Here is a 9715-nt window from a genome sequence, read left to right on the forward strand (position 1 = left end):
GCAGCCTCCTCCCTCAACCGCACCGCCCAAAGGGCAAAAAGGCCTCACCTTTCTCTCTCTCTCTCTCTCTCTCTCACCAGCAAACAGAGGAGAAGAGTGAGAGCGAAAGAGAGGGGGTGGCAGTGGCACAGTGGCAGGCTTCCGTCCCGTCCTTGTGCGGCAGTGCGAGAGATAGGGAAGAGAAGAAGAGCAGCAGCAGCAATAATGGGGTGGTGGTTTCCTCCCGGGATCACTGGCTCTCGTAATCTCTCTCTAAATCTCTCTCTCAAGAGGAGACGAGAAGACGATGATGAGGCAGTAATGCGGGGTCGTTAACGACGAGCGGCGGCGCGGTTAACCAGGCGGTTTCGGAAATCGTGCGCGAGATGTGCGGCGCGGCGAGGCGACGTGGCGCCGCGTGGGTCGCGGGGATCGTGGGCCGTTGGATCCGGGGTCTGGACGGACGGAGATCGAGCGCTCGTGGTTGCGGTTGATCCCGTCACGGCGCCGAAACAGATAGGATTGACCATCCAGCTTTTTCATACAGTAGATTCTATCACCACTATATTTTGGTTTTTCTTATAAGTGGAATTTGAATTTAAACATTAAATTTAAAGTTAATTTTAAGGTTTATTATTATAATTTATGTTTTAGTTTTGTCTTTTAGATCGCTATGAACACGCATACAAAAGTTTTATTTATAAATTATTTTTGCTTGCAATATGCCATTTGTTTTTGGAAAATTTACAAACGTAATATTATAATTTTACAAATTTAGATATATGACATTGGTACACAATGACATATGGGGCCCGCATGAGTTGATGTGGGTCATAATGACATATCTTTAATTTTGCAAAATTATAATGACATCTTTGCAATTTTTCCTTTGTTTTTCTACTAAAAAGCCAAAAGAACCCTTATGGCTATGGGTCGTGGTTGATAAAAGGTTAGAAATACCTGATTGTGTAATATTTCATCCGTTTAATAATGTTATACTTTCTAACCTTACCTAAATTCATATATATATATATATATATATAAAGACTAGAAAGTCTTCTAATATGAACAGAGCTAGTAGTTATTTAATAGGATAAACAATGAAATTGATTAATATAAAATTAACTCAAAAAAATAAGATGATGGGTTTCTATATAGAAAATATTTAAAAATACGTATGGTTTAGCAGTTTGAGAACGCGTAAAAGCTGAGAAATAATCTGGTGCAGAATAACACAGCCTATGTATTGGTATGAACAAAATTAATTAGCAAACCAAACATTTGTATCTAATATTGAATTTATAAGAAGAGTAGTAGTGCAATTGATTGGCTTTAATTCAAACGAACGGTCAACGATTATCTGTATCGTAAGTTCTCGGCTACCCATAATTCTATTAAGTTAGCGGTTTCGGTATATTTTTCTTAACAAAAACATGTTGGGTTAATCCTCATAAAATGAAATTAAATCTATACCTTAATCCTCTGTAAATCATAGGTACACACTTGATCCTCTCTAACTCTAAATCCCCTTCAGTTTTCATAAAGAATGTTAACCGAATAAGTCATGCGATGCGTTGAGTGAGCTGATAGAAACAAACGCCATAGAATCCCTATGTAAAAGATTTAAAAGAAAATAGCGAATATGATTTGAGATCTACAAATTTGGGGAGTACAAATGAGCTCTCAATTTTTTTTAAAAAAAAAGTACTACATCCGTTACATCCGTCCCAAAATAAGATCATTTTTCAGTTTTTAAATACAATGTTTTAACTCTTCGTCTTATTTAAAATTTTCTTTTGTGATTAATATTTTTATTGTTACTATATGATAAAATATGAATATTGCTTTACATGTGACTAATTTTTATTATTTTTAGTAAATTTTTCAAATAAGACGGATGATCAAATACTCCACACAAAACTCATAAATCTTTTTTTAGACGGAGTAGTATATATAAGGATGACAAGCTCATTCATGTTTCATTTTTTTTCTCTACTGTCCTTTTCTTCTTTTGGCTACCTCGATTGCACGATGTGTGTGTGTCAAGCTCAGTGTAGGAGGCTATTCAGCGGGGATGATAACAGTACAGAATTTTTTTTTACCGGAATGGTACGGATATTTCTTACCGTACCGATATTGATATTTTCTTTAGAACTCGTTCATTTTTTATTTCCCTAATTTCTTTTAGCATCATACTAAAGTTTCTACTAAATAGTTAAATTCGTAAATATGAAAAAAAAATCTCAACTGTAAGAGACCATTTCTGTAAAATTAATATAAGAATGATAATATCTAACTGTTTTTATTCCTATTTAATACCAATGGAACCATATTGTTTGTCCTCAAGAGTTTTTTCTTAGCATTTAGACCTAAAGTCTGGTAATAAAGAAGGAATTGTGGTTTGTATCATCATTTTATTGCCAATGTTTAATTTTGGGTCATCCGTTATGTTATTTATTTGACTAGGTAATTATTCATGTTTAACATCTCATCTGGTGAAGATGTGCTCTGTTTATGGGTGGGGAGTTCTCCGGTGTGTCAAAGTAGATGTGTTCAAGGTTTTTGATGTGCTAAAGAAGTGGTTTAGGGTTTATTTTTTTAGGGTTATTTTCATAGTGTAAAAAGACAAACATACCTATTCCCAAAGTGAAAAGATTGAAAAAATGGTGGTTTCAAAGTGAAATTTTGGCAAAAAAAAATGTCAAACTGCAATATATTCTTTTAAGACTAAGCAGGTCTCATTGCTAGGCTAAACATTTTTTTTGTTGACTAGGATTAAAAAATAATAAGTCTCACTGTCTAAAATATCAACGGTGAATGGTCACGCCTAATAATGGCCTAGTTTCGTCCTCGAGATTATGTGCAAGAGTCGCCAGTACGCGATGGTGTGTTTTATTTTTTTTCCAAGTCATGGCCTCTTAAGGTTGTAATTCTTGTTCGTATTTCATTATGTGCTTTACAGAGGATAAAAATATATTATGTTATTCGTAGAATAAACAGAAAATATTTTTCATGAAATAAGTGACCATCTTTTTATATAGAAAATATCCATATTAATTTGATTTTATGTAGATATCCATCTAGATTTGATTAATTTTTAATATTACAAAATTAAGTGGGTAAATTGTGAAAATCCAATAAGAGTATGTGGTGGTGGCAGTGAAAGAAAACTTCCTACTAGAGACTTTAGAGACTTTTATAGTACTAAAGAAAACTTCCTACTGTCTAAGTTAGATTTGTTAAAGATAATTCTCCATATATGGATATCTACAAAGATTCCTTTTATATATTTTTCTGCCTCTAACATACTTTCCAAAGTCTACTCGTTCGGCAACAAGGCTAAGATAAAGATAACTTAGCCTGCTCGTTTTCCACGCACGTGCTTCCGAACTGTCAAACGGTGTTTTTTTTGCAAAAATTTTCTATAGAAAAGTTATTTTAAAAAATCATATTAATATATTTTATATATTTTTAATAATTAATAATTAATTAATCATATACTAATCTATTCTTGCGTTTTCCGTGTCGAGTAAGTTAACTTACCCAACCCATAAACGAACGCAGCCTTAGCCTTTTAGAGTGTTGGGTTGTTTGGATGTAACCCTCTAAAGTATAAAACCATTCTACCCATAAATATTCAAACCGGTTCAAATAATCTTCTAGAATGATTTTATAAATAGATTTGAACATGTGAACTACGATGTAACAATGACATTTCAATGGAGTGTGTTAAAGTACTTTTAACCAGCGTAACAACTTGAAAAATAAGCACATTGATGAAAATATGTAATTCTCGTAGTTGCAATAAAAGAAATACATTGATTCGACCAACTTAGGTCAAACGTAATTCTCGTGCTTGCAATAAAAGAAATGTATCATTCGACCAACTTAGGCCAAATGAACCAACGTGTCTGCCACATACCACCTGCTATATAAATAATATTGATGTCACGTTATAAAACTGTCTTAAGGGTTATTTGAATTGGTTTGAGTACTTTGCGAGGTAAAACTACTCCTATTCATACTTCAGAATATTAAGTAAAACCAACCCTAATACTTTGAAGGGTTAGGTAGCATTTTTTTCCTTTTAATTTCCGATATTTTATTGAGTACTACACTATATCTTTGTTTTCCAAAAAAATGTCTTGCTTAAAACATAATAACTTTTGATATATTTTTAACTATTTTGGAGCCATTGGATATGCAATTCACCTATAATATACTAGTTCAAGCCTCTTCATGCATTCACTCCATAAACTATTTTTAATTGCAATTCGAACCTCCTAGAGCATCAACTTTTAGCATAAATCCCTAGTTTTCACTTTAGGCCTCATATCCTTCTTCTCCAACTCAATCGCACATGCCCCTTCTGTGTCCGCAAAATAGTATAATGGCCACACCGGCATACTGCTTGTGGTTAGGGGTGAAAGCGAGCTAAATACTAGGCTCGGCTCAGTATTCCAATAGAGCTATACACCAAGCTCAACTCAACTCGTGGAAGCGAGCCAAATACCAAGCTTGGCTCGGCTGGACTCATGGACAGGCTCGAGCTAGCTCGTGAGTTTTGCAACAAAAAAACCCTCTAGGAGAACATGAGGACTAGAAGAATCTAGTTAAGCAATCATCAATTGACAATCCAGCATGCAACAATATATGTTTGATAAAAAGAATAGACGTAGCAATGACTTGGGACTCCGCATCGACGACATGCCGCCCTACTGCGTACGGGAACAGAAGAAGGGGAGAGCCGGAGAGGACTAAGATCAATTGACAACCCTAATAGAACTTTTCGAAGTAATGAGCCAGAAATTGATCTATTCAAACCGAGTCTACTAAGCTCGTGAGCTGCTTGCGAGCTAGCTCGGGCTTGGCTCGGTTCACCAACGAGCTAAAACCCAGGGTCAGACTCAGCTCGTTTAGAATTCAAGCCGAGCGGAGCTTGAGCCAAGCTCATGAGCTCGAGCTATTTTCCGCTACTTGGCTCACAGAGCTCAAGCACAAGACAAAGTGGATAACAGAGAAGCAAAAGAAAACAAAAGAAAAGTGGTGCGAAGTGAAAAAAAGAACATCGGGATAAGATTTTATCGAAGTCTTATTTAAACTTTCACCCTGCAATTTATTCTTGTGTTCTTTTGATAATAAAAGATAAAAGATTATTTGATTTTTATAGATATTTAATAGTATAAACAATAAAATTAACTACCGTAAAGTTGAAAATTCACTTATAAAAGTGGGATGGTGAACATTAGTTATGCACGAAAAAAACGAGGAAAAATCTGTACTGCTTATCACCGTTCGAACATCATGAGTTGGGAAAGAATCTTTGTACCAAAAGAGACTGGAGTCATCCACATGACAACTATCATCTCGCTCTCCACTCTCGTTTCCCAATCACATCCTAAATCCACGGAAAGAAAATGCCGAATGAGAACGACAAGCAGAAGAAATGCTAGACGCTAGCTAGCACAAATGCACACTGCACAGCAATCTACAGATTTGAATTATGATCAGACATATGCCACAACTAATCAAGCAATGTATTTGAAGATGAAAAAGTAACATTTTTAACTGATTACTCTCATTTTTCCGCTGCCTCCTAGCAACTAAATTAAACTAAAACTAAATAAGCCCAACTAGGCCTAACTTTCGTCATCATCACACCATAGGAAGAACCCCATGCTCAGCAGCACATCCTGTAGGCATTGTAATATGAGTGCACACAAGAGGCTGAAGCATAAGGTCCACTCCATCTCAAAAGGAAAGGCAAAGGATACATAAATAGAGAACTATGACTATTGGAAGGTAGCAGCGGTTGGGGGAAGCAGAATCACTCCGGGTCAGCACTTCGGAACTGTCCACAGTTCATGGATTCATTGATGTTGCTGTTTGCGCCCTCAGAAACCACGTGACCAATGGTGACACACGGTGCCCATTCAGGAATCAGGATGACCATGAATGCATCAATCAGCTGCGCGATGATTAGCCTGCTCTCTTCTGTCAGTCCAAATTGCTCGACCATTTCCACAGCCACAGAAAGACTGGTATCTTCAGTCACATCAAATGGAAACTCAACATTCTTGAAAAAACCTGAAATAACTTGATGTCTTAGTACAAAATATGTTGGTTGAATTATGGAAAAGAAAGATTTCAACAAATATGATTACCGCTGGGATCAGGAAATCTTAGCCATAAATCAACATGGCTGGCTACATCAACGTTTCCTTTGAGCAGAAACTGGCCCTTCCAAAGCATGAAACTGACAGATTCATGTCCATCTTCAGACATATTCTTGACCAGAGATACTGAGATAGGGACATCATTCTGGAGGAAAGAGCCATTCAGCAGTTCTGTCGCAGACATTCTTTTCTCTACTGGAGCTAAACAGCTCTCTATGAAAGATCTTACTTCTGCATCTTTAATTTTGTAGAAAGCATCTGGTTTCTTACCCTACATCAAATGAGCCATACAGACAAAATAAATCAGCTGTTGTTTGCTACAATCAGCCTGCTATCTATAGATCATTCAGACCTTACCTCAACAACCTTTTTGAATATATGGGCCATGCCTTGACATTCACTGTACGGGTATTCACATGTCACCATTTCAAGCATGCACATCCCAAACGAATATATATCAACCAACTGATTGTAATGTCCAGTTAAGAGCTCAGGTGCCATAAATTCTAAGGTGCCTGCAGTTAACAATGCAAACATTCTAAGTACATATACAAATGATAAATAAATATTTTTGTGAGATGAAAAAAACGAATGTACTGGAATAAATTAAATTGGTAAGATATGTATCATGGAAATACATGCTAAATAGAATAGTTACATTCTAAAAAAATGTAATCATTTGAAAAGACGCAAGAATGTTGCTGCATGAATATGAGATTCTACCTTTTATACTTTTTTTCTGTTGCTGCATGAATGTTGCCAAGCCAAAATCACCAATCTTCACTTTTCCATGATTTCCATTTATGAATATGTTATCACACTTTAAATCCCTATGTATAATTGCTGGCTTCTGACAGTGCAGATATTCTAGCCCTGTTAATATCTGTATTGCCCATCGTTTCATAGCCTTGATGTTCACTTTCTTGTGCTTCCTACGGTACCTGATTAAATAGTGACATCAAAATGGTAATTGCACAATTTGCATGGTAAAAGGAACATAATGCTATCCCTTTTGAAGTTTCAGAGAGTGAATAATTTTAAGCAACAGTCATCTACACTGAATTAAAGGGTGACTGGGAACAAATTAGATGAGAAGACAAATTAGCATTATGCTTTCAAGAATTGAGAAGTAATCAATTGACACATTGGCAAACTCTAAAACAGTTCAGATAGCACTACTTCAACAAAAAAAAAATTCTATTTAGAAAGCATGCATCAACGACTGAAAAAATAAGTAGAACTTTATAAATGCACTCCTAATAAAACGAGCAGTCTAGAAAATATCTAGCAACAGGCATAGTTGTTTTGAGAATGAGGGGCATACTGTCTCAGGCTACCAGATGTAAACAACTCTGTGATGATGTTTACGGTCTTCTTCTCCTCATCAACCCATGAAGCAAACATTTTCTCAATGTTTTTGTGCTTGAGTGTCTTCAATAGTTGAATCTCTCTGTTCAGCTGCTCCATCTTCTTAGAGGACCCCATAACAGAGTCATCAATCCGGGATTGGCTCCATGCTACCTCAACACCCTCCAGCTTATCAAAGGCTTTATAACTATTTCCAAATCACAATTAAGGAACATGGTATGAGCATCTAATTTCCCCATCAGCTTCAGACATTCAGGGGTAGAATCTGAAACTAAAGAAAATCCAAAGTATCTAAAATTCACTAACAACGAAAGGATTTGCTCCACTAGCTGCAGACTGTCACATGATACCATAAATAAATATATCTAGCAAAACTAAAATATTTATTGATTAACATGCTTGCCATGAATCTATGGAGGTTAATAAGTTAATCCTGATCAATATTTAGGCCAAGACACTGAACACACATTAGAGAAACATGGAAAATGTCGGGCCAAGAATTTCCTGGATGTGTCAGATGGATTATACATGGCAACCGGAGAGTTTATCATAGCATGTAATTCATAATAAAGATGTTATGGTTCAATTCTCTCAGATCATGAGCCCCTTCTACACACCGCTGATTAATAAATCAAATTCTATAGAGTATATTCCACAACCTAATAAATAAGTACGAGTAAATTGTAATAGTCAATCAACACGCGAGCTACAAGCAAGAAACATGAAATGGATGGAAGGTGGAAGGGTACACTGTTTTGACGGCCCCTGTCCCCACGATCTCATCATACTGCACACGGGGAGCAAGAACAACATTAGACACACGGCCATACATCCTTCCGACTGCAACGCAACGAGCAGCAGCAGCAGCAGCAGCAGCAGGCAAACCCTAGAATCGGAACGGAAACAAGCGGAAGCAAGGGAATCGAAGACGAACCCGGATGAAGCGGCCGGCGGGGTCGGTCTCGACGTACCCCTCCTCCTCCTCCTCCTCGTCCGGCGGCTGCTCCTCCGCCTCCGCCTCCACCGGATCCATCGGCGCCGCCGCCGCCGCCGACCACTCTCTCCGGTGAGAAAGGTCAACTGCTTCCCGACGGAGACCGACCGGCGGGGCGCCGATTTAATAGTCGCGGAGGCGCGTGGGCCCGGCCCAGCCGAGTCAGCGGCGGGGGACGAGTGGGGTGGGCCCACGTGGCAGTGAGATGGTTCTGGTGGACTCGGTCTAGGAGATGGGTGCGATAGGGGGGGTGGGGGTGGATTCGGTTGGGAGATGACGCAGGGAGCACTGCAGGATATTCTTTTCTATGGCATGTGGGCCCACCTACTCTTAGTTAATAAGATTAATAACAGCTGTAGAACAATTTTAATAGAATTTAACTTGGCAAATTCTGAAAGAAACAGTGTTACACTTTGCAACCTTTCGTGTCTTCTACTTTCGCTGCTCTACAAAACTTCAACTCTAGACTCAATTAGCGAGGGACTCAATAAGTTCCTAAAACCAGATGTGTAATGTTACAATTGTTTACTGTTATCTCCTTATCACGTTATAAGATGTTTTATATAGATGTTATAAGATACTATCTATAGGAGTAGATGCTAATACAACCAGACACATATAAAACATATTCATTAATCTATAGATAAATCTAGATAATAACAAAATATTATTTAATACAAATAAAATAGTCACGTAGTAGTACACAGGGTTCTCCTTACCGTGTAAGCCGCCAAAACCGCGGTACCGCGCTCCCGCCGATCCCGCACGGTAACCGCAAAAACCGTGATGAATTTGAATCCAAAACATTTGAATTTAAACTCGTACGGTTTTCGCGGCTTAGCGCGGTAAGCCGCGAAAACCGCGGTAACTACTTGCTGGAACAACACATGAGAACAGTTGTTACCGCGACTTACCGCGTAGTTTTTGTAGCCAAAACCGCGGTTACCGCGAGGAGACCGCGGATGTGATGTCAAATGAAAAAACTTTAAAAAATCTAAAAAAATATATGAAAAATAGGAAAATATTTTGTGACTATATTTATGATAATAGGACATGTTATAGGGAAAACAAGAAAATTTCACATGACATTTTCTAAATTCTTGATATTGCAACATATAAACATACACCGGCATATCACCCTTCACCAAATAATTCACTCCAATAACAAGTAACGATAACTTTATTTTGATTACTGCGT

The 9715-nt window shown here is 37.6% G+C and overlaps 1 protein-coding gene across 1 annotated transcript; it reads right to left on the reverse strand.

Moving 5' to 3' along the window:
- Nucleotides 1-5474: 5474 nt before the first annotated feature.
- Nucleotides 5475-8606, reverse strand: LOC102710646 (probable serine/threonine-protein kinase WNK9). The gene is made up of 7 exons (XM_006663778.3): nucleotides 8458-8606; nucleotides 8273-8310; nucleotides 7480-7710; nucleotides 6879-7096; nucleotides 6513-6670; nucleotides 6144-6426; nucleotides 5475-6066 (listed from the first exon to the last, which is right to left on the reverse strand). Exons 1-7 carry the CDS (start codon nucleotides 8554-8556, stop codon nucleotides 5807-5809), a joined length of 1287 nt encoding a protein of 428 aa, XP_006663841.1. The 5' UTR covers nucleotides 8557-8606; the 3' UTR covers nucleotides 5475-5806.
- Nucleotides 8607-9715: the final 1109 nt, after the last annotated feature.

This window comes from Oryza brachyantha, chromosome 12, assembly GCF_000231095.2.
Source record: "Oryza brachyantha chromosome 12, ObraRS2, whole genome shotgun sequence".
Lineage (NCBI taxonomy): Eukaryota > Viridiplantae > Streptophyta > Magnoliopsida > Poales > Poaceae > Oryza > Oryza brachyantha.